The 27,796-nt window shown below is 41.8% G+C and overlaps 1 protein-coding gene across 1 annotated transcript; it reads right to left on the bottom strand.

The window, feature by feature from the left end:
• Window positions 1-4,435: 4,435 nt before the first annotated feature.
• Window positions 4,436-23,310, bottom strand: LOC310997296 (hydroperoxide isomerase ALOXE3; the record flags this gene model as incomplete). Its single annotated transcript, XM_083986972.1, has 14 exons — window positions 4,436-4,615; window positions 8,005-8,175; window positions 11,026-11,126; window positions 11,210-11,325; window positions 11,506-11,675; window positions 13,807-13,893; window positions 14,091-14,294; window positions 15,752-15,895; window positions 15,984-16,156; window positions 17,895-18,010; window positions 18,086-18,175; window positions 20,111-20,192; window positions 20,318-20,537; window positions 23,143-23,310. 14 exons carry the CDS (start codon window positions 23,308-23,310, stop codon window positions 4,436-4,438), a joined length of 2,022 nt encoding a protein of 673 aa, XP_083843098.1.
• Between the last annotated feature and the right edge of the window lie 4,486 nt (window positions 23,311-27,796).

The following is a 27,796-nucleotide window of genomic DNA, read 5'->3' as shown; positions in this document are numbered from 1 at the left end:
AGGAGGAGGAGGGGGGAGGGGGGGGTGAAAGGACAAGGAGGCGGTGAGGAGAAACTGGACCTTCTATAAAGTGATGCTGGACCTTGGCTGAAAGCTGCTGGACATGATTTACAACAACAAACGTCATGAGGTGGATCGATAAAAAAAGACTGTGACGATCAGACGTGAACTATTTAATACAGAGAACAGCCTCTGATACGGATCCACTGATAAACCTCACACCTGCTGTTAAAGGACAATTCCGGGCAAATTCAACTCGGGGGTGTATTTTCCTATCATTTTAGGTCTAAAAGAAGGAATCTGAAGATTTTCAGTTTAATCGCTCCTGTTTTGCGGTAGTTGTGTCTGTCCCCGCATCGCCACGGCAGCGATGAATGGGAGCGGATTGAAGTTCTGCTGCTTAGGCTGTTTACATCCCTCAAAGCCACAGACAGCGTCAGATGGCGACTCAAACATGCACACTGCAAAAACTCTTTCCAAGAATATTTGTATTATTTCTTGTCAAAATGTCTAATTTCTAGTCAAAACAATCCCTTTCCACTCATCACCTAAAAGTAACTTGTTTTTAGATCATTTTCACTTGTTTCAAACACATTTTCACTTGAAATAAGTTGAAAAAATCTTTTGTGCTTGTAATAAGGAAGAAAAACCAGATTATTTTAAGTGAAAATCTGCTTGAAAGAAGTAGAAAGTGTCTAAAAACAAGCTGCTTTTTAATGTGATGAGTTTTATTTTAAGTAGAATGCGATGTGTTTTGACTAGAAATGACATTTTGACTAAAAATAAGACAAATATTCTTGGTAAGATATTAGATTTTTTGCAGTGCACCCAGAAGTTTATTTACTTCAAGCAAGTCAAGAGTTGATATTTCTGTGTTTATGATACAAACGGGAGCTTCCCACTGCACGTGAACACACCGAGCGTCAACTTGGGTCTTGACTCCGCCAGACTTTGAATTAAATCTAGTTTTACAAACATGTCGGCTTGCTTGAAGTAAATAAACTTCTGGGTGCATGTTTGAGTCGCCATCTGACGCTGTCTGTGGCTTTGAGGGATGTAAACAGCCTAAGCAGCAGAACTTCAATCCGCTCCCATTCATCGCTGCCGTGGCGATGCGGGGACAGACACAACTACCGCAAAACCGGAGACATTAAACTGAAAATCTTCAGATTCCTTCTTTTAGACCTAAAATGATAGGAAAATACAGCCTTGGGTTGAATTTGCCCGGAATTGTCCTTTGACCTGTGTCTTCAGGAATGAATCACGGCTCTAAATGGCGAGTCCTTCAGAATTTGTTAGTAGAGTGGGCAGCTGTCCATCAGAGGATGTCAGTAGACTGGGTGGTCCTTCAGTGGCTTGACCACTGACCACTGACCACTGTGATCAATGTGATCATGTGAATCACAGAAGGTAACAGCGAGAGCACCGGAAAAGAGAGTAGCGACACCACCATTGACTCCCGTGGTAAGGGTTTAAGGGTTTTGCGCCCCGAGTGGCAGGATATGGGTATTGCAAAAGCCCAGAAAACCCATTCACTCCAGTGTATGTGTGTTGCCCACTTGCTTGTAAATTTATGAAAACGGCCGTGTTTTTGTTTTTAGGTGTCTTGGTCATATCAAATTATACTTATAATTTGTTTATTACAAAATGTAGATTGAAACATTAAAGGTACAGTATGTAAGAATGTGGCCAAAAACGGTTACTGCAGTCAAATTCAAAACACAGCGATCTGGTTTTTCCTCCCAGCCGTAGCGGCAGCTCAGTGGACCAGACCGGAGGCTGAAATGCCACTGACGCCGCCGTGACTGGGAGAGAGCGCTAGGTGGCGCAACATGCCAACACGTAAATTCAAAACATAAACATGATTTGCAGTCTGCAAAAAAAGATTTTGAATGCGAATACTCTGGCTGTACTATTGTTGTTGGTGAGTTCATCATGTTATATGAACATTATTCCTGAGTCTCTGTGACATATTAGGAGGATTTTACGGCCAGTTGCTTTAGATTTTTTACATACTGTACCTTTAATGTAGACAACTGTTTTTGTTTTTTTACTCGTTTATGTGTTAATGATTATCTGTAAAGGATCCTCAATGATGCTATTAACGTGGGTGATCTAGAAATGTCCTTGAATTATTGAAAATACCACACTTGCTCATTCACCAACAACGCAGAGATGTCAGTTCTTGGGCGCTTTTGCAAAACCCATATTCCTCCACCAGGAGGCGCTTCCATTGGACCAATGCTGTCCTTACTCTCTTTTCCAGTGCTCTAGTAACAGCAGGTGTGATCAGGGTCATAGATCAGTCTTCTGAGCTGGAGTCAATCAACCTGGCCTATCAGTGATGTACTAAGTGTTGGTAAACCTTTTATTAAACATGGACTAATTCATTATTTACAATGAGAGCTAATGAGGAGGCGCCGCTGGAGGAGCAGAGGTTGGAAACAGTTGCAAAAATGTCCAGAAAAATAACCACACAGGAAGTAGATGTGTGTTTGAATTCATTTCAGTGTTACTGTCAGGTGTTTAGTATTAGCAGGTTTCAACACGTGGAATTATTATGATGTCACAGCTTCCTCTAGCTCTCACAGTGTCATTAGGTCACATGTTAGATTGTCCATCACTCCCGTTTCTCATCAGAAAGAGCTACTGTGTTCACCACTTAGTGTTAACTAGCACGTCTTAGCTTGCCAACATGCCAAACTAAAGTGGTGAGCATGAAACCTGCTAAACATTAGCATGTTAGCATCGAGCTCAGAGCACAGTGTCTGTGAACAGCCCAACGTCAGACTTTTATTCTGTTTTAAAAGACGTGATTTGAATTGACTCAGTGCCACTGCTCTATATTGTCCCCGGTTTCATTATCATCACTGGTTTCAGTTCAGACAGCTGTGCCTTCAGATTCCAAGATCAGTCTATTGCATGAACAAGTGAAAATCTATGGGGTCATTCCTATGTTCCCACAGCCTTATGTTCCCACATTTCTAACTTTTGTTGTCACTGAAAATTAGGCCCTATGTTCCCACAGCCCTTTGGTCCCACCATTGGTTGGGTTTAGGCAATGAAGAAAAGAGTTGGTTAAGTTTAGTAAAAAAGACCAGGTAGAGGCTAGACAGGCCAGATAGATAGAGTCCAGATAGGTAGAGAGAGTCCAGTGGGAACATAGGGCCTAATTTTGAGAAAAATCTTAGAACTGTGGGAACATAGGGCTGTGGGAACATAAGGCTGTGGGAACATAGGCATGGACCCAAATCTATTATTTATCTGTGCAGGTTGTAGAGCAGGTCGCTCCAACATCTGCACACACACAGTCATTGTTTGTTTTATTTAATTTATTTTTTAAGACGATGAAATAAAAAGACAAAGCATTAACAAGATTCATTTTAATGTCTGTTTGCTGTTGTTTTTGGTTGGGTACAATGGCCGTGAAAGATATGAGATTTTTTTTTCTTGCCAGAATAATTCTCCTGATCGCCCTCACCCCGGGTCGGTTTGGTTTAGAACAAGAATACCTAAACCTTTTTTTTGCTCCAGTTTCTCCAGTGTGAGGATGTTTCTGCCTGTCAGCCTCTCACATCCACAACAGAACAAAGTGACAGTGATTCATTACATGACAGCATCACAGTTGAAAACAACAATAAGCTGCTCAGGTGGAGAAAAATGAAATAAAAGGTTAAAGGGATAGTTCACTCAAAATTGAAATTTCACTCATTATCTCCTCCCCCTCATGTCGACTAAGGGCTGGGAGAAGTTTCAGAGTCCTCCGTGGCTTCTCTGAGTTACAGGGGGTCTCGACGTAGCAGTGCATGTCCATATGACGGTTGCAAATGGATACCAACTGTCTTCGTAACAAAAAGACAGACCAAAAAACATCCAAATACCTCCATGCTGCTCATATGTAATGTCCGTCTTGTATTGAAGCCCCGAAATGCAAAATTGTCCCGGAAAAAAATTAAATAAGTCTATTTTTCAAGCTTGTTTGTAGCGGAAGCTCCTCTTCCCAGTTCGTCCAAATTTGACGAACTGGGAAGAGGAGCTTCAAGAAGCTTCCGCTACAAAACAAGCTTGAAATATAGACTTATTTCATTTTTTTCGGGACTTCAATACAAGACGGACATTACATACGAGCAGCATGGAGGTATTTGGATGTTTTTTTGTGTGTCTTTTTGTTACCAAGACAGTTGGTATCCATTTGCAACCGTTATATGGACATGCACTGCTACGCCGAGACCCCCTGTAACTCAGAGAAGCCACGGAGGACTCTGAAACTTCTCCCAGCCCTTAGTCCACATGAGGGGGAGTAGATAATGAGTGAAATTTCAATTTTGGGTGAACTATCCCTATACTATATCCTATCTATTAAGACTACAACATGAACTTTATCCATAAACTATGCAACACAAATCACTGATCAGATCAATGGTGTTTGATTGGATTAAATGGCCACGCTGTTGTCGATGCAGCTGGGGTTCAGGTATGGATACGGCAGCTCGAGCTGCTTGTTTCTCTCTGAGATGTGGTGAGAGACGGTCTGCAGCTCGGCCTTCACCTCCTCCACCAGCCGGCGGTGGCCGTCCTCTCTGAACAGAGCCTCGGTGTAGTGGCACAGAGGAACCTGCAGGGGGAGAAGAACACAAGCTTCATTCTAGCTGCTGCTGCTTTTTTACAGTCTGATGTTCCTCTAAAACATTTTCACCCCAACCAGGTGTTCAATATGAGGCTTCATTAGGCAAGGCAAGGCGAGCCATCTTTATTTATATAGCGCATTTCATACCAAGGCAACTCAATGTGCTTTACATAAAGACAAAACATTAAAAAAAAGAGAGAGAAGCATAAAACAGAATAAAAACAAACACTAAAAACAGAGTTAAAAGCAAGAGCAAATAAAAGAAAATAGATAAAGTTTTAAGTTCTCAGCTATAAGCATGTGAAAAGAGAAATGTTTTTAACCTGGATTTAAAGGTGTACAGAAATGGCCGTTTGTCCTGTTTGTCGCGCCGAGTTGTCACGAGCTGCAACACAAGTTTACCCGAGTGAGGAAAACGAATTTGATTGGTCGTTATCGAGCGGGCGGGATATTCAAAGCTTGGGGCGAGACCGAGCTCCGTGTGTGTGTGCGTGTCTCAGACGTTTGAATGACGGATTACGGATCCAATATCAGTGGCTGGTGAATCGTGTACAGGCTGACGTATAATCTGTGCGCCTGCATTATCCAATGTGGAAAAAAAAATACACACTTTCATCCCAGATTTACTCAAAAATAGAATTTTGCACAAAGTTTGGCCTACAACGTCTGAAAGATGAGTTATCACATTAATTTTATGATCCAGAGTGGGCTCAAATTCAATTTTCTTTTCTGTACACCTTTAAAAGTGCTGACAGTTGGGGCTGATCTCAGTTCTGCTGGTAGTTTGTTCCAGTTGTTGCAGCATAACAGCTAAATGCTGCTTCACCAGGTCTGGTCTGAACTCTGAGCTCCACTATCTGACCTGAGTCAGTAGATCTCAGAGCTCTACTGGGTTTATACTCTACTAACATGTCATTCATGTATTCTGGACCTAGACCATTCAGTGATTTGTAAACCAGTAGCAGAACTTTAAAATCTATTCTGTAGCTGACTGGGAGCCAGTGTAAGGTCTGGGCTGATTCATATGATTCATCTATCTACCAGTCAGCCTTCCATCCTCCATGTTGTGCTGTGTTGTGGAAATTCTTTGCGGTTTGCTGCTGGTGAATATTGAAATAGAGACTTCTGCCGGCCGACAAGTTTTTATTTCCTTGCAAGGAAAGGTCAGTCCTCACCCGAGCGGTGATGGTAAAGGAAAGATGCTGAGAATGGGGAGACCTAAACATTTATACCTGAGGAACGCCCCCCTCAGGAAATTGAATCGTAGGCAACTGGACTTGTATTTGTCTAGGAAGACATTTCTCCTCTTATCCAAGGGGCTTTATCAGTTGTTATGCAACAAGTCTCACTAGTCCGCACTAGTCTGACCAGGACAGTGGAGTAACACCCAGGCAGGGTTCAAACTTAACTTTTTTGCTCACTGGCCAACTGGCTAGTGAGCTTTAAAAATCTACTGGCCAGAAAGATTTTTTACTGGCCAAAAAGTATGTATAGCTGTTTTGTATATTTTTCATTGTGTTGAACTGTTATAATACACTCATAAGAATTTTTAACACATATCATAGCTATTAGCATATTTTTGTGTGGAATAAAGGAGTCAAGTTTGCCTTTTTTTCCTAAAAGGTTTATTTTAGGGATGCACATGGTTAACCGTTTAACCATTAACCTATAACAAGAACTTGACCGAATAATACTATCAGTTATTTATATATTTTTTTATTAGCTCCTTATGTCGTCAACTCATGGGGGCGTGTCGACACGTGCAAACTTCCACTGCCTTCAGTAGCTAAAAGTTTCACAGGAGGACTGACACAGTGCACTGCAGTCCCCATGAAGGAAGGTCAGACAATAAATGTAGCCTACACGGACATAGATGTGCATCACCTGTAACAAAAAAAAAAAAAAAAAGGACGTGGCAGCTCTCCTGCAGCTCCACAGAGGAGCTGTCAGAGGAGCTGCTGGCCTGTTCATCTCTCTTCAGTCTGGTGTTTGGCTGCACTTTCAATAAGAAAAGTTCCATATGAGCGCGATCAGCTGAGACAGAGCACAATGGATGTGGCACTAATCAGATATCGCAGCGCACATGTGTATTTAACGGCAAAAAAAAAAGAAAAAATTGGAGCGATCTTTTTTTTTTTGCCGTTAAATACATGGTTGTATTATAATTGATCCATGTTAAATACACACGTGCGCCGCAAGCGTTGTAATCGGTCACAAATCATTGCTATACGGCATGTTGTGAGCTTTAAGATCTGCACGACCCAAGCATCACAGCTGGGGGGGAGGAACAGTAACAACAACGAAGTAGTTGGATTTTTTTCACTCGCGACTGGCGACCGCTAATTTTGAACGCTGGACCCAGGTATTTAACCTCTGTGGGTGTTCACCAAAGTACCTGTGAAAGTACTGGTTCCACTTGACCACTGTTGTGGTCTCATGTCAACGACGATCCTAAGGGTCTAGACTCTATTGACCCCTGGAGAACAAACAGTTGTTAGGGTCAGGTGTACCCCTGGTTATCCTTATCTTTATAATGATAAATCAGATGTAAAATACACTAAAAACATTTTTTATCCAATTTGTTTTTCTTGTCTTGGTTACATTGTGAGGCTTCCTTCCATGAAAATGTTGGTTTCAATATTTGGGCCTTTTTTGTCAGTCTACTCCTTGACTTCAATTGAACCTTCCTCTTGTCAGCTTGTTAGCTTCCTTATCCATGAAAATGTTGGTTTTGCACTCATGATTTCAGTTTGAACTCTCATTATTGTAACTTGTAACTTTGTCAAAACCGACCCTAACATCACAAATGTCATAATTTTAACCAGAGCATTTTAGAATTTTGTGGGGGGGGGGGGGGGGGGGGGTCTGTTTTATTTTGTCTAAATAGAGGTTCCTGACAAAGTCAAAAAGCCTTGATGCAATAAACAAATTTATGTGGTACTCGTATACATCAAAAACTTAACAACGGGTCAGTGCGACCTTAACACAAGATATATATAATATTTATAATTTATGATTCGCCTTCAATTTCAGAAGATGTTGAAATGATTGCTAATTAATTTCCAGTTCATGGATTAATTTAGTGTTCCTATCGCTATTATATGCAAATGACATTTGTAGTGGAGGTTTCTGCCTCGGGGTCCCTCAGATTCCTGTTATTCAATGTGTTGATAGCATTTAGTATTCTGTTTTGCAATAATGTCTAACCTACTAACATACAGTAGTTGTAGTGTGTCAACTATTCCTAATGCTTGGTTGATGAATGTGAATGTAACCAGCCAAGATAAAAATGTTAGCATGTTAGAGCATGTTCCTCCATGGAGACTAGAATCTATGTGTTTCTGTTTAGCTCTCAGTCGGTGTAGGCGGAGCCTCACAAAGTTTGCAGCGGGCTGTGACAGCATCGCCAGTGTTGTTAAGACTCGACAGGACGAGTTTGCATCCGGCAGAGAGGAGATGATGTCGTCCTCCGTCGCTGAGCCTTTGACCTGTGGAGGGGGACGACGCATGGACGTTGGACAGTTTGGAATCCAGAGAGCGAAGTCCAGCTGGAGGACACAAAGACACAAAGACACAGAGACACAGAGACACAAAGACACAGAGACACAGAGACACAAAGACACAGAGACAGAGATGTAGCGGGATTACCATCAATAAAAACATGAATCAAAAGGAAAACTTCCTCTGAAATGTACGTATGTATCATGCCTTGTATTTGTATTGTATTTGTACCTTTGTATTTGTATTGTTGACACATGGATGTGTTCTTGGCATTTCTGTGTGGACTGTGAATCTCTGGTGTGTACGGCTCCTTTGCACTACACTTTACCATCGCTGGTATTCAGGACTTTTTTTGATACGCTCTGCATTTTATATTCTCTAATAAGCACCTCTGCAAATGTTGCACTTTGCACCTGCTTTACAAAGCACTCCTTTTCCTTTCTGCTTTGCTTTTTTGTTGGGTGTGTATTGGATGTTTTGTATCCATTGTTTTATTGTATGGTGCGGTTTATGTTGTATGTTTGGACAACAGGTGGAAATTAGCTTCTGCTAAAATCTGGCGTGCCCACCTTTTCATTTCTTGAAAACTATCAATGCAAGCACACATTGTCCTTTAAATAAATAAAAGGAAATGAAGAAAGAAAGACAAACAAATCCTGTAATGTAGCAGAGGAGGAAACAGCAGTCTGAGTTAGCATGTGGTTAGCATGTCGGCTGCTAAATAAATAAGAACATCTTCACACAGTTCATCTCTGCAACTGTTGTCTATTCAGGTGGCTCTCGGTTCAGGCGCTCCATTAGGGATGTCACAGTTATTTGTTTTCACAATTAAACGCCACAATTAATTAAAAAGAGCAAAAGCAAAAAAGCTTACTTCAGGCTCTCCGACGAGCCAAGGAATTTTCTTTAAAAAGCCTTTATTCTAATTAGGGCATATCTCTTATTAAAATATGAGAAGCCGACCGGTTTGGACCAGACGGTCTTGGTCAGGGCGTTTAGAAGTCATAATCAGAGTCAGGTGCACTGATTGCTTTTGTAAGTCACCTGCGTTCAGACACCAAGTATTACATCACATGACATTTCCAAAACCTCTGAGTACATTTCAACATCAACATCAATGGAAAATCACATTGAGGAGTATGTAAAACTTATGTATACATTTTTTGAATGAAAAAGAAAAAACATTAATAAATGGATGGACAAAAACAAACAAACTTTAAATCAATTAAACAAAATAGGACATTTACAGAAAACATTTTTAAGTTTGACGCCTGTGTGTATCCAGGTCTAAATGAGGAGATCGATTTCAGACCTTTTCTGTAAATGTCCTATTTTGTTTAATTGATTTCAGACTTCCGTCTGTAAATGTTTCCTTGAGTTTAAGATTTGATATGGTTCTGCCCTTTCATTTATTTCATTTTTTCATTCATACATTCATTCGTTTGTTTGTTTGTTTTTTTCCATCCATTTATTAATGTTTTTTCTTTTTCATTCAAAAAATGTATACATAAGTTTTACATACTCCTCAATGTGATTTTCCATTGATGTTGATGTTGAAATGTACTCAGAGGTTTTGGAAATGTCATGTGATGTAATACTTGGTGTCTGAACGCAGGTGACTCTGATTATGACTTCTAAACGCCCTGACCAAGACCGTCTGGTCCAAACCGGTCGGCGTCTCATATTTTAATAAGAGATATGCCCTAATTAGAATAAAGGCTTTTTAAAGAAAATCCCTTGGCTCGTCGGAGTGCCTGAAGTAAGCTTTTTTGCTTTTGCTCTTTTTACTTTGGACTTTTCAACTTCATGAGCACCTGAACAAACTGCCTGGAGTCTACCCCTCACCTGTGAGCACTCTGTAACTTTTTTCTTTGTTTGCCACAATTAATTAATCGTAAAGATTCCTAAATACCATCACTTTCCAAAAAAAGATGATGTCGGAACCATATCAGCAAATGTGCGCTAACGTAAAGGTAAATGCACAGATACTGGTCCATTTATCTAAAGTAACACTGAATTGGTAGGAATTTAAATGTTAGCTTGTTATTTGTATTTTAAAATGATTAAAATAAACTTAAACATTTGGTATCGATGACAATTAATGACTTAAATATTTCAAACACTTCCCCTGGGGGATTAATAACTGGACCTATATTAAGAGATTAGTAATGTCATTATATTTAGACTATAATTGATTTTACACATTCATAGTGTTGTTCATTCATAGCAAAAAACGAAATATGTTTAAAACACTATTCTCCTCCCCAAGTTACTGATCAAGTTGCTGAGTAGCGGTCAACAATTCACAACAACAGCACTTCCGCACACTAGATCCAGCGCAAAATAAGGTGAATAGGCCGTTGTGTGATGTTTTACTCTGAAAGGGTCCAGATAACCCCGCCCCCTCATTTGAATATTGCAGCATGAAATAAAAGAGGAGTGAAATAAATGTGATGTTATGAAATAAAAGTCTCCAGAAATAAATAAATGTGATGTTATGAAATAAAAGTTGCCCGAAATAAATAAATGTGACATTAGAAAATAAAAGTCTCCTGAAAAAATAAAAATGTTGTTTTTAAAATAAAAATATATGTATTTATATTTCGTTTATATCTATTTATCATCCTATTTATTTAATTCAGGACTCATTTCATGGCTATATGTATCTATTTATGCATTTATTAATTTATTTCATTATGACTAAAACGGCTTTCCATAGTTGTGAAATGTATTGATGCATAATAATGGTGATAATCATAATACCGTGATTATTTATCTGACAATAATCGTACCAAGAAAATCTCTAATGGTGACATCCCTACTACACTCCATACTGCCCACACTGGTTGTCTGGATGTGTGTGTGTGTTGCAGGTGTTTGTCGTGTGTGTGGATCACCTGGGAGAAGTTGACGGCAGCGTGGAGAGCCGAACAGGTGAAGATGATCATGGTGATGAACTTACACACGTCTGTTTTGGTCTGGAAAGCCTGAGGGAAACCTGAGGGAGGAAGAACACCCACCGGCTCAGCTGCAAAGGACACACAGTACACACAGTAAAACACAACACAAACAAATACACACCTGAGTCGTGTGTGAAGCTGTGTGCGTTGATGTCAGTGATCCAGTGTTGAAGCTCAGAGTCCTGCTGCACGTCGCTATCTGCATGGTAATACAGATCCAACCAGCTAACCACAAACCTGCCACACACACACACACACACACACACACACACACACACACACACACACACACACACACACACACACACACACACACACACACACACACACACACACACACACACACACACACATATGAACTGTCCTGCTGGTGAATGAGGAGTCTTTGCCCCACCCGGCTGAGGTGCGTTTGCTTACCTGTTCAGCACGTTCCATATCCTCAGAGCGTCTTGGCCGTAGTGATTCTGCAGCAGCTCGTCAACGCCGCGGTCCGACAGGTCATCTGGGACGCACAGGGACCGGTACTGGATCCTCTGTGAGGCGCGGGACAGGAGGACAGGTAACGCCTCAAGACCACAGCCCACCGCCTGGAGGGACCGCACCCACACAGGAAGTTAGAAACAAATACTGTTTAGTAATTAAAGGGGAATTGTCGTTTCTTTATTTTTATTTTTTATTTCTAACATAAAATATGATCATTAACTCACCCAGACAAGTGTCACCCAGTGTCATTACAAGTCGTTCCAACGAAATGAGATCCAGCCGTGCCGGCCTGACCCTCATACAGTTTAAAGTTGTATTTAGATTCCATTATTCGAAGACTAAGTTGGCACAGATTTTCCCAGATATGGTAGATGTCTGTGACAGATGTGGAGGCACATCCTGCAATCTTACGCATATGTTTTTCTCTTGCCCAGCTCTGTCGAACTTTTGGCAAATTTACTTCAACACCATGTCTAAGGTATTTTCAAGAACTATTCACATTTCACCACACATTGGCATTTTTGGTCTTCCGGATGACTATACCCTATATTCTACTAAAGAATTAGAAGGCAAGGCAAGGCAATTTTATTTGTATAGCCCGTTTTTACCAATAGTTTGTCTCAAAGGGCTTTACATGGCATCATAACAACATCCTCTGTCCTTAGACCCTCACATCCACTGAGGAAAAACTCCATGGAAAACCCTTTTAACAGGGAAAAATGGGAGAAACCTCAGGGTGAGCAACAGAGGAGGGATCCCTCACCCAGGACGGACAGACATGCAATAGATGTTGTTACAGACAAGAAAACAGTTTACAGTTTGTGTCACAAAATGTGCGAAATAGAAGTAATAGCTTTTACCTCCTCACTAATTGTCACATAACAAATGGCAACTGTTTATGGACTTTTTTGCAACGATTTCTTTTCCCTTTTTTTCTCTCTCTCTTCCCCTCTTTTATTTATGTATTTCATCTGTCATGTCAGTTTAATCATTTTATATAGATTATATCTAAGTATCTAAACATTGTATAGTTTATTTGGTTTTAATTTCTGTTACTGTTGTTTGTTCTTAAAAACACAATTCTAAATCCAAGGGTGTATACAAACATGTTTAATGCTGACACCAATGTACCATGTAAGTGCCTTTGTTATTATTGTATACGCATTAATAAAAAATATGAAACAGAAATGAGCTCCAGCCGAGAGCCGCGTATATATATAATGTGAGTCTACAGGGCAGCAGGATGCAGCCTCTAAATAACACATTATCTGCAGAGAAACTCCTTCATTTCACCAATATTTAGTTCTGATACACTAGTGCTATTCCCCTCCGAGCCCGTGGTGGCATGTTAACAACATCCAGGGTCTGTAGGTTGACCTACTAACCTCTGACCTGGATGATGTCATCTCCGACAGCTGCCCGGCTCATTTTGATAATAATCATTCCACTTCAGCATTCGGGTCCATTTTTATCTCAACTATCCAGAGCTTTAGTGAGTCCAGGTTGAGGAGAGGAAGCCTGTGGAAGCTGAACTTCGTCCAGCTGCTCATTTTGTTCTGACAAGTCAGAAACACGCAGAAACTAACTATAGGATAAGCACTTTCAGGTAAACAAGCTGTGCTGCGCCGAGAGATGACATCATCCAGGTCAGAGGTCAGTAGGTCAACCTACAGACAGTGGATGTTGATAACAGCTAACCCCGGACTCAGAGGGGAATAGCACTAGCCTATCAGAACTAAATATTGGTGAAATGAACGGCTAGATCTAATTTCGTTGGAAGGACTCGTAATGACACCAAAGTTATCTGGGTGAGTAAAGGATTGTATTTTATGCTAGAAATAAGGTCCAGATTGTAAAAACCCGGCAATTCCCCTTTAATGGGCAGATCATCATCTACTTAGACACTTTGTCTCTACTGTGGACAGAACATCTGGAAAACAGCTGCTTCTCGACCAGACTCTGATTATTAACATTAGCAGCTCCAGAGGATTGTGAACAGTCTGACAACACAGACGTTGCTGTTGTTGCTAATGGTTTTTAAAGGGATAGTTCAACATTTTGGCAAATTGGCCCATTGCCATAATCCCTATAGTCATAGCAGTAGGTTCGTTACCTTTAATTGTCGGTGTAAGCTATTTTTAGAACGAACCTACTGCTATGACTATAGGGATTATGGCAATGGGCCAATTTGCCAAAATGTTGAACTATCCCTTTAACTGATCTATTAACGCTCACCTTATCAAAAACCCCATTGGCAGCCAGCAGCGATGCTCGTGCCTGGAAGTTTATCTGCAGCGACGTGCTGATGTGCGCCATCAGCAGCTGTCAACCAATTAGAGAACAGGAGAGGGATGGTTAGAAAATCTGTACAAGTGACAGAACATTTGGATGTGAAAACTGCTGGGGAATTTATTCCCATCATCAAACCACTTCGGAAGAACAGTTGCACATGGCTATGTTGTGTAAAAAAAAAAAAAAAAAACACTATGATGAGTTTGTTATATACTTTATATATTGACCTGGTGCAGTGGGTGGACGTCTGGAAGCTGTCTCAGGGTGGCCACGCAGCACAGCTCTCCCAGCATGTGGGTCCTCAGGTAGTGGGAGGCCAGCTGGTGACACTGGAAGTCAGCACTGTGAACCCAAATCTTAGCCAGCAACCAATCACAGCCGGGGTCAGAGGGCAGGAAGACTGGGTTCTCAGGGCCCGGCGTCTGCTGCAGCTAAAGGACGGAGATTCATCCACTTAGGGTGGATTCACACCCTGTGGTTCGTTTGCTTTGTTCCGATTCAGAAACTAAACCGATACAACTGTTGCATTCTTTTTTTTTTGGGGGGCCGTTTGTGTTCACACAGTAACAGTCCCAAGCAGTCCAAAACTGTAAAACAAATGCTAACCAACTGTTCTCTTATTGGTCAGACATTTTACCTAGAAGGAGGAGGAGGTTACCCGGGAAAATAAAACCATGGAAGAGAGTTCTCAACGGGCCTGAAAATTAAAATCCGACCCGGTGCGGACCGCTGTTGAAGCCCAGACCCGAGTCATTTTATGTCAATTTTCGACCCAAATGGGGCAGTGTTTAGCTCAGTTGGTAGAGCACCTGCCCCATGTGTTGGGGCTATAGTCCTCACTGCAGGTGGCCCCAGTTTGAATCCCACGCCGAGCGGCCGTATCCTGCGGGTCATTCCCCACCTCTCTGCCTCCCATTTCCCGTCTCTCTCTTGACTCTCCTATCCAAAAAAAAATTTCGACCCAAATTCGACCCGAACATGACAAAAAAAAAAGAAGCCGACCGGAGTGATCCTCCACCTGAACTGGACCAGAATCAGCGCGTCCAGTCGGGCCTGTCGGAACCAGCTGCCTGGTCGTTGAGAACCATTCAAGATCAGTAGCATGTGTCAGGACCCTTTAGGTTTGTTTAGTGTTACAGTAGGTTCTGTCCTGTCTTGTTTCTTGTTTATTTCCTGTTTTATTTTGGTGAGCTGTCTGTCATCCCCCTCTCCCTGTTGAGTTTCCTGTCTGTGATTACCCTGATGTCTCCCACCTGTGTGTCATTGTCTCCCCAGCCCTTATGTTCTTAAGCTGTGCTCTCCCACCCCTCTGTGCCAGATCGTCTGGTCCGTTTCAGTGAGCGTTTCCAGCCTTTACTCCTCGTGATTCCTAGACTTTATTAGCTTTCGACCCTGTACTGTTTGACTACGAGTTTAGCCTAGCGATTGTGATACCTCTGCCTGTGAATTGACTGATCTACTGGTTTTGACCCTGGAATAAACTGACCTCCCATTTTGCCACTCGTTTGTCTGTGCCTCTGCTTTGTGGGTCCTCCTGCTCTGATCGCCACAGCGTGTAGCGTGTTGTGTCGGTTGCTGTGTCGATTACATTCTCCCTTCCAACGAACCGCTCCAGGACTCAAATGGAAGCGAGCTGAGACCTCTTCTACGCGATCTCGGCCCGCTTGTTTTGTTCCACATCCGAGCGCGATTGCTGTGTCCACATACGACTAAACGAACCAGGTGTGAATACGCCCTTAGTGATTATGTCAGTCTTTGAGAATTTGTACAACATCAATCTGAAATGTAGTGAAGAGACCATTAGACTTGAGGAAAAACCTGATCAAAAACAAACCATCTGATCAATTTAAGAGTGAAACCATCGTCCACAAGGACAAAGTGGACTTACCTGGATGGCAATGGGGACCAGCTGTTCCTGCTGGTTGAGGTGGAGAAGACACAGAGGAGCAGACAGGTACGTCTGCTTCCCGTTGATCACGTTGGCTGGGACTCCGTCCAGAACCTCGTAGTCCAGCAGGTACATGGTTCCTCGCTGGCACGGGACAGAAGAAGATACAGCAGCTGTTAAGAGCACAGCTGGAATCTGAGAACATCTGGAATTCAGATTCCTGAAGGCACACCTGTAACTCCTGCTGGAGGGAGGAGTCTTCAGGCAGGAAGGGGCGGAGCGTCTCCGGGGTAACAGACAGGTTTGGTGGGAGGATGTGGAGCCGGTGCAGGAGAAGGGGGTTGCAGCCGTTCAGACTCTGGTAACCAAAGTACCAGTCGTCTGTCCAGTGAGTCCTGACCAACCCTGAGAGACACCACACGCTGTCAGTCTGTCAGCAACTCAACACCAGCTGTGAGGTCACATGATCCACCTGCACCACCTCATCTGATTCATGTTCTCAGCTCAGGTTGACCATCAGAACCCAATGTACAGGGGCTTTAAAGGTGTACAGAAAAGGAAATTGAATTTGAGCCCACTCTGGATCATAAAATTAATGTGATAACTCATCTTTCAGACGTTGTAGGCCAAACTTTGTGCAAAATTCTATTTTTGAGTAAATCCAGGATGAAAGTGTGTATTTTTTTTTTCGCATTGGATAATGCAGGCGCACGGATTATACGTCAGCCTGTACACGATTCACCAGCCACTGATATTGGATCCGTAATCCGTCATTCAAACGTCTGAGACACACACACACGGAGCTCGGTCTCGCCCCAAGCTTTGAATATCCCGCCCGCTCGATAACGACCAATCAAATTCGTTTTCCTCACTCAGGTAAACTCGTGTTGCAGCTTGTGACAACTCGGCGCGACAAACAGGACAAACGGCCATTTCTGTACACCTTTAAACCAGCACTAAGGAACTTTTCAACCTTCATATAATATTTTCAGAACTTTTGTGATGGTACATCGACTTACAACAGGTTGAATGACACCTCTGTCATGGCCTGAGGGGGTCTGTATCATTATGGTCTGTATCACCTTCACTGGCACTAAGCAGCTTTGAGGAGCATGGTAGGAACCCGGCTCTCACTTAAGTTTCACTTTTGCGAGTCACGACGAGGAGGGAGCAGTCAGATTGTGTATGTGTGTTTACTGTGAAATGATCCGCTGGAAACAGAAACTTAGTTTGGACGTCTTCTGTTCATTTCCATGCACCGGGAGATCAGGATGTTTATGGCGCTACGCGCTGGTGCTCATGGGAGATGAAGTCTTCCTTCAGGCAAAACACTACCGCTTTGGGCCACTGGCGCCGCCAAACTCAACCAAAACTGAAAGTTCTTTAGTAAATGGAGAAAATCAGCCCTGACATAATCTCCTGCACTTCTTAGATGATATGAAGTAGCATGTCATATTAACACTGTGGGTCCTCACCTGTTATATGACTTAATGTAAACTTAACCCTCCTGTTGTCCTTCTGGGTCAAATTGACCCAATCTGTTCCCTTTCTCCATCCTTCCTTTCTCCCTTCCTTCTTTCCACAATCCTTTTCCCCTTTCTTCTTTCCTTCCTTCTTTCCTTCTTTCCTTCTTTCCTTCTTTCCTTCCTTCCTTCCTTCCTTCCTTCCTTCCTTCCTTCCTTCCTTCCTTCCTTCCTTCCTTCCTTCCTTCCTTCCTCTTTTGATCCAATTGACCTGATCTGTTCTCTATCCCTCCATCTTTCTTTCCTTCCCTTTTCCCTTCCTTCTTTCCCTTCTTCCTTCCTTGAACAAATCTGTTCCCTCCCTCCATCTTTCTTTCTTTCCCTTTTCCCTTCCTTCTTTCCACAATCTTTTTCCCTTCCTTCCTTCCTTCCTTCCTTCCTTCCTTCCTTCCTTCCTTCCTTCCTTCCTTCCTTCCTTCCTTCCTTCCTTCCTTCCTTCCTTCCCTTCGTCCTTACTTCTTCCTTCCTTTTTGACCCAATTGACCCAATCTGTTCCCTCCCTCCTTCTATCTTTCCTTCCTTTTTCAAATCTAACCTCCTCTTCAGCCTTGACACTAAATGAACGGCATCAGCAGATAAGAGGAGTGGTGCTTTAGTTTGAAATGTGTTGTTGTTCTTACTAGCGATGTTGTTGCCATGTGCAATGTGGGAGAAAACTTTCTCCAGCTCTGTGAAGCTCGTCCACGCCTCAGCTCGACTGGCGAAGCCCTTCAGGTAGTACAGGTTTGGAGCTGAGCTGAGGACAAAGAGAGAAAAACACAATTCAGACTCATCCTGCACTGCAGATCTGTCCTCCGAGGCTTGACTTCACCTTTTGTGTGTGTAGCTGAGGTTCGGCCCCAGTTCAGACAGACTGTTGATGTCCACACACTGCGGAGCTCCGTCTGCAAACTGTCTCCACCTACAACAACACAATGCAGCGTGAAAGGATGATCCTAGACCTGTATCTGAAGAAGATCCTGTCTCCAAAGACTAGGATGTAATACCCCTTCTCACCTCTGAGTGTCATCCTTCTCACAGATTTCTATTTAGCTTCGGGTTTCCAAAGAAACTCATGCCCCATCCAAACTGTGACAAGAAGTCCTGACGGCTGGTTTTAAGGCTGTTTTATAGGCTGTGTGCATTTCTCTGTGGACTGAGGCTTTGATACTTTCACAGTATACCCAGGGGGCAAAATCCTAGTTTTTTGGAAAACAGACACGGAGCGTTGTAAAAGGTTTGACACCAAAAATGATATGTAGGAACTTCAAGGATTAAAACCTGGGTGGACAACCTGGTCAGCTAGCTGCTGGAGAGCTACAGGGGCCAAAACCCCTTTCTGGGGTCATTTTGCTGGCGAAATTATGTAAATGCCAATATTTAGGTACTACAATGGCATATATAGTCATACAACTATACAATTTGGCAGAGAGTATCTTGACACATAGGGGGAGGCATGAAAAAAAGATTCTGAGGTTTGTTGCAACTCAATTTTAAGATATCACCCTCAACATCCCAAAAAAGACAACAAAAAGTACTGTTCACCTGACAAATTCTCATGAAAATTATTATTTTTCAGCACTTTATGGAGAATATTTATGCCTAACATGTATATAGAAAACTTCCTTAATTCATAAGCTTCCATTTGAGTCCAAGATAGCCTTTCTATCTCCAAAGCCCCACTTGCTGTGGCCAACGGTCTTCTCTATCTATCTGTTCACTTTGGGGAGACCAGAAATAGAATGGTTTCTGATCATGTCAGTTAACATGGAGTTTTTCACAATAGGTGTTGCATTGTTTGGAGACAGCCTGTAGCTTTCCAGTAGCTAGTAGAAAGGCTATCTTGGACTCAAATGGAAGCTTATGAATTAAGGAAGTTTTCTATATACATGTTAGGCATAGATATTCTCCATAAAGTGCTGAAAAATAATAATTTTCATGAGAATTTGTCAGGCGAACAGTACTTTTTTTGGTCTTTTTTTGGGATGTTGAGGGTGATATCTTAAAATCGAGTTGCAACAAACCCCAGAATCTTTTTTTCCTGCCTCCCCCTATGTGTCAAGATACTCTCTGCCAAATGTTATAGTTGTATGACTATTTATGCCATTGTAGTACCTAAATATTTGCATTTACATAATTTCACCAGTAAAATGACCCAAGAAAGGGGTTTTAGCCCCCTGTAGCTTTCCAGCAGCTAGTTGACCGGGTTGTCCACCCAGGTTTTAATCCTTCAAGTTCCTACATATAATTTCTGCTGTCAAACCTTTTACAACGCTCTGTGTCTGTTTTTTTGCTTTGCCCCCTGGGTTGTATTAATATAGAACCTAGAACTGCTTTATAATCACACTACACATGGACATCTACCTTATACTGTATCGAGCTTTAACAAAAACGTCTAGCTTTATGTAAGCTTACAAAATGAATGAATCAAAATCTGCTATACTTTTCCTAAAGTATTCAGAAAGAATAAATCCCCCAAACACCATTCAAAATAGTTAGGAATAGCTTCACTTATCTTGGCATTAGAATTACCCCCAAAATTGAAGATTTAGTAGTGACTAATTATAACCCAGTGATAGAGTCAGTTTCTGCTACCAATTTCCATGATAGGGCGGATCAATATACTTAAAATGAATGTTCTGTTTATAGCCTGTATGGAGCTTTAATACAAACATCTACCTTTATACTGTATGGAGCTTTAACACAAACATCTACCTTTATACTGTATGGAGCTTTAACACAAACATCTACCTTTATACTGTATGGAGCTTTAACACAAACATCTACCTTAACACTGTATGGAGTCTTAATGTTAACCTTCATCAAACTACCTTCAGTCTTTTCTCCTTCAGATTACCTGAAGAGCTCCTGCCGGTGCTGCAGGTGTTTGAGTCTGTGCTGCTTCAGCTTCTCCTCTGTCTCATCGTTCAGTAAACACACTGCAGAGGAGAAGCGTTAGAATGTAAAATGTTTAGAACCAGATATAAAGTAAAATTGTGATGTAACTGTAACTATGATCCTGAACCAGTCACATTCAAGCACCAGACATGAACACAACACTTACACTTCCCACTGCGCAGCTCTACGTCCCCGTCTGCCGTCCGAAGCCACCTGTCACACAGAAACACCTGAGTCTCTGGATCCTCTCCTCCTGTCAGCCTGCGGACCTCCACGCGACCGCAGTGCCAGTCCAGGTCTGGGAACCCTGTCTGAGCCTCCAGCCGGAGCCGGACCAGAACCAGGCGACCTAGAGACTGACTGGTCCGGACCTGGACCGGACAAACCTGTTCAAACAGGAGGAGAAGACAAAAGGTTAAGCTCCAGGACTGACAATAACAGGAGAGGAAGTCTGGATTTCAGCTGGAAAAAATGTTTCCAGGTTTCTCAGCTACTTCAGCGTAGTGATGGATGATTTGTAACAGAGGAAGCTCCCGCACACCGTCTTAACTTGCATAGGCGAGACACCCCAGGCAAAAACACTGATGAATTTTGAGATTTTTGGCTATTTTTCTTCCATAACATGTATTCTTTCATAAAAGTCAAACGAAACTGTAGAAAATCCACATTAAGGTGGTTATTTTACATCATTTTGTCTCTTTTGTTGGTAGATTTCTCCTAAATTCACCAGGAGTTAGCATGTTACTGTGACATACTGTGCTGTGCTTGTTGTCTGACCCATGTCATGTCAGGTATCATTGTAAAGTTCTTTCTCTCCTGAACAATGATGTAGGCTCCAAAAATTGTCATCTCCTCCGTATCCGCAACTAATCGTAAAAGTATGATTTACATTAACAATCTATGGAATTTTACAGTACCGTTTTCTCAAAATGAGTTTTTCCTCAGACTCTGAACCTGAAATCTCCACTTCAGCAGCACTTACAGACACCAAACCTTCCAGTTTTATTCATGTCTATATTCTGAAGGTTTTTACAGAGGGGATTGTTGATATATCATTCAGAGCCTGATTTATACAACATTTTATTCCTAAAAACATGGTGAAATTGGATTTTTTTAGGGCTGGTGACAGTATTTTCTCATTTACATAGTAATAAAAACAGATATCCAAAATCCCCTCTGTAAAAACTTCTGACTCTAATATGTCAACAAAATGAAACAAGAATTTTGAAAGAGGCTTTATCCATTTTTCAGATTTCGGGTCAGGAAATGTATGCAAATTAGTGCATATTTCATCAGATATTGCCTCATTTACATATTTAAACATAAAATTCGACAAAACTTGTAATACAAAAAATATGTGTCTTAAAGCAGAAGTAAGTGATATATTTGTGTTAATATAAGTCTTAAATAGTTATATCTTCCGACAGCAATCACTTACATAGAGTGTTTGGACCGAAACACGGGTCTCTCAGTCCCTCTGCTCTGCTCTGAGTCGAGGAGAAAACATTTATCGTATCCTACAGTTTTTATCCAATGAGGAGAGAGAACTGCATGCAGGGCTGTGTGTGCAGCCAAGGAACGCCGTGAATGTGGCGACGTAGGGACGAGGACTGTTATGGTGCGTTCAAGGAAACTCGTATTTTTCCGACCGTGAAGTGGTACCAGTTCGATCTGGTACGAGTTCACCGGTCGGAAGTTACGAGTGGCCGTTATAGTGACTTTCACCGGTAAAACAGGTCGGAAAAACACGAGTGGGTTGCCTGGAACGCTACAAAGTCGTAAGTTGTGACTTGAAGCTGTAATTTACGATTTCAAAAGCCTGCCTGGAACGCAGCATTAGCGAAAACGACCGGACCACTTACTTCTGCTTTAATGTAAGTGATAAACTTGGGAAGTTTCATGGTGATATCTGTTAGTTAAAATGTTTACCCTATTCACCTGGGGTGTCTCCCCTTAATCAGAACAAGGTTTGGGTCACTGGGACGGTCCCAGAGCTTCCTTTGGCAGTTAAGGCAGTGGTTAATCAATAATCAATCATGTACCCACTAATCATGTGAACCACATTATGCTTTGTCATGTCTGTCACTGCCGTATGTAGATGTCCATGTCCTGTTTTCCAATGCTTGTTATTGTTCGTGCTGTTTCCCTATGTTCACCATTATATGTTCTGCTTTTTAAAGTCTGTTACTGTTTGTGCTTATGTCATAGCTATGTATTATCTGTACTATATGTAATCTACTTTTCTTTTTCTGTCTGCATGTTATGTCTGCACAGGGCGGGGGGAAAGGTGATGATAATTCTAGGGGCCCAGCGTCCAGTAGGGCCCACAAAAACCCCCACTAGTCTAATCTTTGTATGACTGATTTATTCTGCATAAGACCCTGACTAATAGTGATGCTGCATTAGCATAAAAAAAGTAGGCTAAATAAAAAATGATAATACATACGTAGTCTAAGAAAAAAAAAAGGAAAAGTCAGGGGTTAGGGGCCCACTTTAGTATTCTTTCAGGGGGCCCAGAATTCCTAGCAACGGCCCTGTGTCTGCATGCCAGTGTTGCTATGTGTCACCTGCCTTCTGCTATGTACATGTCCTATTTGTTAGTAGGCTATGAGTTTTTTGGTAAATTGATATGTAATTTTAGCTGTATTTTAATGCATTGCTTAATTGTTTTTTTTTTGTTCTTAGGTTGCCTGTAACATCTGGCCAGGGACAACAGATGAAAACTAGCCTTACTGGCTAACTCTGGCTCACTTGCAGTTTTTCTGTTGATCAGTGTTGCACTGTCCCTCTCAAATAAACCAATAAATTAAATTAAATTAATCAGTTTGCCGGTTCTGGTCCTCTCCTACGCACCTGTCTGCCTCTGTAGATGTGCATACGTTTAGTGTGATAGATGATCTGTAAACTGATTGTTACCGAGGTAAATAACAAACCTTCAGTTTTCTGCTCCGCTGGTGTTGAATCTCAAACAGAAAGCTGAGTGAAACTCACCGACCCGGGCAGGAGATGGCGGTCGCCCTCATTCACGCTGATGGGCGGAGTCTCTTCCTGTGATCCAATCAGGTTGAGCCACAGGCGGCTGAAGGTTCCGCAGGTGGAACCAGGCGAGGTGTGGACCGTCACCTCAAACTCCTGACAGGAAGTCGTCACGTGGGACATGATGGCGCCACAGCTGCTGAGGACAAGGAGTCTGGTCACTATGTTGTCACCTGAAGGTTTATTAAAGGGATAGTTCAACATTTTGGCAAATTGGCCCATTGCCATAATCGCTATAGTCATAGCAGTAGGTTTGTTACCTTTAATTGTCGGTGTAAGCTATTTTTAGAACGGCGGAGCAGAGCAACAGGCTGCACAGGGCTACGCTATGGAGGCTAAGGGAATTTCTTGGTTTCCCTTATCAAACTCATCAAATACACAACCCAAAAACTCCAAAACGCTTTTGTGGACAAGTTGTGAGCTGCACAATCACCACGCTATGAGATAATAACGCAATATTACGAAACTGAGCCGTTTTAGAGGTAAATTCATGCAAAACCGCTGATGCACGTTGCGTTCAGGGACAGTTTTTCAGCAAGCAGACTCTGTATTTACCTCGAAAACGGCTCCGGCTCCGGCTTTGATGAGTTTGATGAGGGAAACCAAGAATTAAGGGACCCTTATTGTAAAGTGTTACCCTATTTTCTATAAATGTATCATTTTGTCTTTATCGTTATTTTGATATTATTATTATTAGTGGTCGGCTCGCCCAGCATTTCCTACATTTGGTTTCGTGGACGCTGCCCAGCGGGTCACGGGAATAACGCCGCCGAATCACCCTTTATGGTCGGAACTACAACAGTATCTGATCGTCTTCTTGATTTGAAAACATACTTGGAAAATGTATTTGTTTTCGTCCGTCTTGCGCTGGTCCAAGAATTTCACCATGCGCGTGGAGGCTCATGGGAAATGTAGTGTGAAAACTCCTCGTAGTCCCTTTAAGGCTTTAAGTCAGGGCAAATTTAGAGCATGGCCTCTTTAAGTGACAGGTGAGCTGCACACATGCCCCTCCTGTCAGACACCGCCAAAATGGCGACACTGGAGCAGCTCACGATGAGCTTCAGACATCTGTGGACATGGCTGATTTTCTCCATTTAAACAAAATAAAAAAGGTCTTGGATCTACAGTATAAAGACTAGGAAGAAAATTCAGCAAAAACTTATGTAATTTAAAAACTTAAAAAGGTTCCTTTTCAATTTCCATAATATGCAAATAAAGATGAAGTAAGGCATTATCATTCTGTCCAATCAAATCCAAATTTTGTGGCATTGGCCTCCGTAAATAAAATGTCTGAGCTCTGTCCTCTGTTGTGTTGTAGGTGGTAAATGTTCCAACACGGGACTCTAACGTGCCGACTCATTTGTTTACCTCTGCTATTTGACTGGGAAATGAGCAACATGAACGTTAGGCGTGGGTGTCATGTCCTCATAAGAACTGCAGAAAACACTGCAGTCTTTCATCATAAAAGTTGCTTCCTTCATTTTCATTAAGTACCAAACCAAACCAGATTCTGCTGAAGTGTTGATGACACAGACACATTTGTAATTGCCTAGACAAAGGAAGTCATTTTGGACTAATTATTAAGAAAACTGTAATCTTAGCTAAATTAAAACCCAAATCAATATTCATAAACATTGTTCCTTTAATAGAAAACTTAATTCCTCAGAAGTATTTAACTGTTTGCTGCCTGTTCAGTTGACTTGTTGTGATTGTCCTGTTAAATGTTTATTACCTAGAAGTGAAGTGAAAACTGTTATTTTACTTTATTTTAACTGTTATTTTCCTGACAGTTTGGAACCAGCATACTCTAGGAAATTATGTTTAATGTTGTAAATTAATCAAACCATTACAATCCTGTAAAACAAAATGTGACTGCACTGCTCTGGTTTTCCACATCACACGGTCCTTAAGAAAGTGATGATCAGTCTGTTTTCTCTAAGTACGAATCGGAAGTCCCTTAAAATAAAATATAAATCCAGTCACATCAGAGATGAAAATTAGAGTTTCCAGTTGCTGTGACCTTTGACCCTTTAAATCTTCATCTGGTGTTGTTTATGATCAAGAATTTAAGCTTATTCTGTGTAAAATCATGAGTCAAGCTCTGCTGACTCTGTGAACATGTCCTTATCCATGTTTCTGGTGTTCTGATAGTTGGACCTAGGCTAATCAGGAGTTTTACATTCACCTGTCAACGTCAAACACAATAGCTGAGTTCATTCACTGCACTAAACAGTAGAAACAAGTTGAGTAGACGAACAGATAGGTTAGCTTACCTGCAGTGCAGACTGACACCTCCTCACCTCTCTGGGCTGCTGATGTGTTGAGTGGCAGCTTCAGGTGCTCAGCTAAATCTTTTCCCTCATGCCCCACCCAACTAACAACCGCCACTTCCTGTTGGTTCACCTGAACACTGCCACGGTGTTTAACATTTATTATAACCCTTGAAGCAGTGGCACAACAGTTTTGCTGAGTTTTTGCAAAACCCTGCAAGCCTGATGAGGAACTAGTTCTTGATGTTGAATAGGGTGACCATATTTTAATTTCCAAAGAGGACAGCCCAAAAACTAATTGTTGTGGTTGCACTTTAAGTTGTTGTTTCACATTGGTGTTGCAGTTTGTTTAAAAACAAAATGAAATTATTTACAGCAAATGCATTGGCTATTGGTTTATTTTGTTACTTTTAGAAGGCCCATATGACAAATTTTAGTCATAATGATCACTACGAATACTCAGTGTAAATCAACCCCAGGCTGCAATTTGATATCATTTCAGATTAAAAACGTAACGACAGAGTATAAAGTTTTTAGTAGCTAGGTGTGTAAATGATCAATATTCAGTATTATTGGCAATAATATAGGGCCCCTTAGGGCCCCATGGAGGCTTGGGCCGGCCCTGCCCCTGATCACAGATAAACGGCTGTCTGGTATTTAGAAAAAAAGAAAAGGAAAGGAAAACAGTGACTACGAGGCAGCCGCCGGCTGTCCTGGACTGCCGGCCGTTCTTCTCACACAGATGTCCAGTCCGCCCCTGGTAAAGCTACGCTTGCGCTTCGGCATTTTGTGAGCAGAGGAAACGCTGCTCCGACGCCTGCTCCCTCTGTATGAGCGCGTCGCAGAGCCGCACATACAGAGGCAGCCTCTCAGGAATTACGTCAGAGACGCAACAAAATACCGGAGTATTCTGTGCAAAGCGCCAGTCAAGTATGTTTAATGGTCCCATGAAAAACATTGAAAACCGGACATTTTCATGAATTTATAAAACCCGCCCGGACGCCCCGGACAGGACGTAAAAAGTGGACATGTCCGGGTAAAAGAGGACGTTTGGTCACCCAATGTTGAATGTGTTTTAATTCGTGATGGCAATTAAAAAAACCTGACCTGCGGTTTGAAGACCTGCACTGGAACATTAAATAAGAACAAACTCATTGTTTCACAGGACAAATAGTTAAGATGCTTTAAAGAAAATTGTCAAAAAAGGATCCTTTATTCCCACATCCTATAGAGAAGAAAATGTCGCCAGTTTCTTTCATCTTTTTATAGTGATATATATATCATAATGAGCCACTGGTTCCATAGTGTAGCGGTTATCACGTCTGCTTTACACGCAGAAGGTCCTGGGTTCGAGCCCCAGTGGAACCACTACTTTTGACCGTTAATAGAACAAAAATAATTAGTATGTAATATTGTAACTTTTCTGAATGCAGGAAATATAAAACAGTTATACTCATTAGCATCGGACATGGTCATATCCTCGGGCATAGGCGTAAATGACAAGAGAGTGAAGAAAGGCACAACATATGAATGTTTGATATTCTTTCAATGCTGTTCTGCATGACGCTTCACGAAGTAGAGATACCGCGAGCTTGATCATTACCGATTATCATTTTTTTTTTTACTCTAACATTCCACTCCATGATGTGGGGAAAATAAGAACCTGGAGATGCCGGGGATTGAACCCGGGACCTCATACATGCGAAGCATGCGCTCTACCACTGAGCTACATCCCCTCCCATTATTACGTACGTGCCAGTACTCACTATTTACCCATATAAGAGAGGATATAATGGTTGATATCCATTGTTAGTTCGATATTAGATCAACATCATGTTTTAAAACACACATTAATGCTTTTATTCGACGGGCCATCTGTGTGATTGCTGACCGACAGTCGATTGGATAAAAGTGGTGTAAAAAGAAACTGGTAGTACTTAGGTTTTTTTTTCCCTCGTCGGTCCTCGTTCTGTCCCACTTCCTTCCGTTCTACTTGTGTTGTGATCTAGCTACACGAACAGCTCGTTAAGTTTGAATAAAAAGCCCAATCTGCCCGAGTAACTGCGCGTCGAAACCATGGACTGTTCTGTAACCTTTAATCGAGATTCAAAGATTCAGACGTTTTTATATTCAAGTAGGCTACTGACAACTTCGAGCTCCACATCCCTCAGTTGATTGTTAAAGTTTTTTTTCTGATTCTGACATACAGTCCATATAAGATGGTGCTTTCTAAAATATATAGGTTAAATAGTTGTTTTAAATGTTTGTTTGTAGGGACAGATCTTTATTTTTGCATTAGGCCTATTCGGTGCTCCGGCCACCAGAGGGAGCATCGAACC

This window comes from Trachurus trachurus, assembly GCF_905171665.1.
Source record: "Trachurus trachurus genome assembly, chromosome: 14".
Classification (NCBI taxonomy): Eukaryota; Metazoa; Chordata; class Actinopteri; order Carangiformes; family Carangidae; genus Trachurus; species Trachurus trachurus.
Note: the sequence above shows the minus strand (reverse complement) of the source record. Positions and strands in the feature narration are given on the sequence as shown.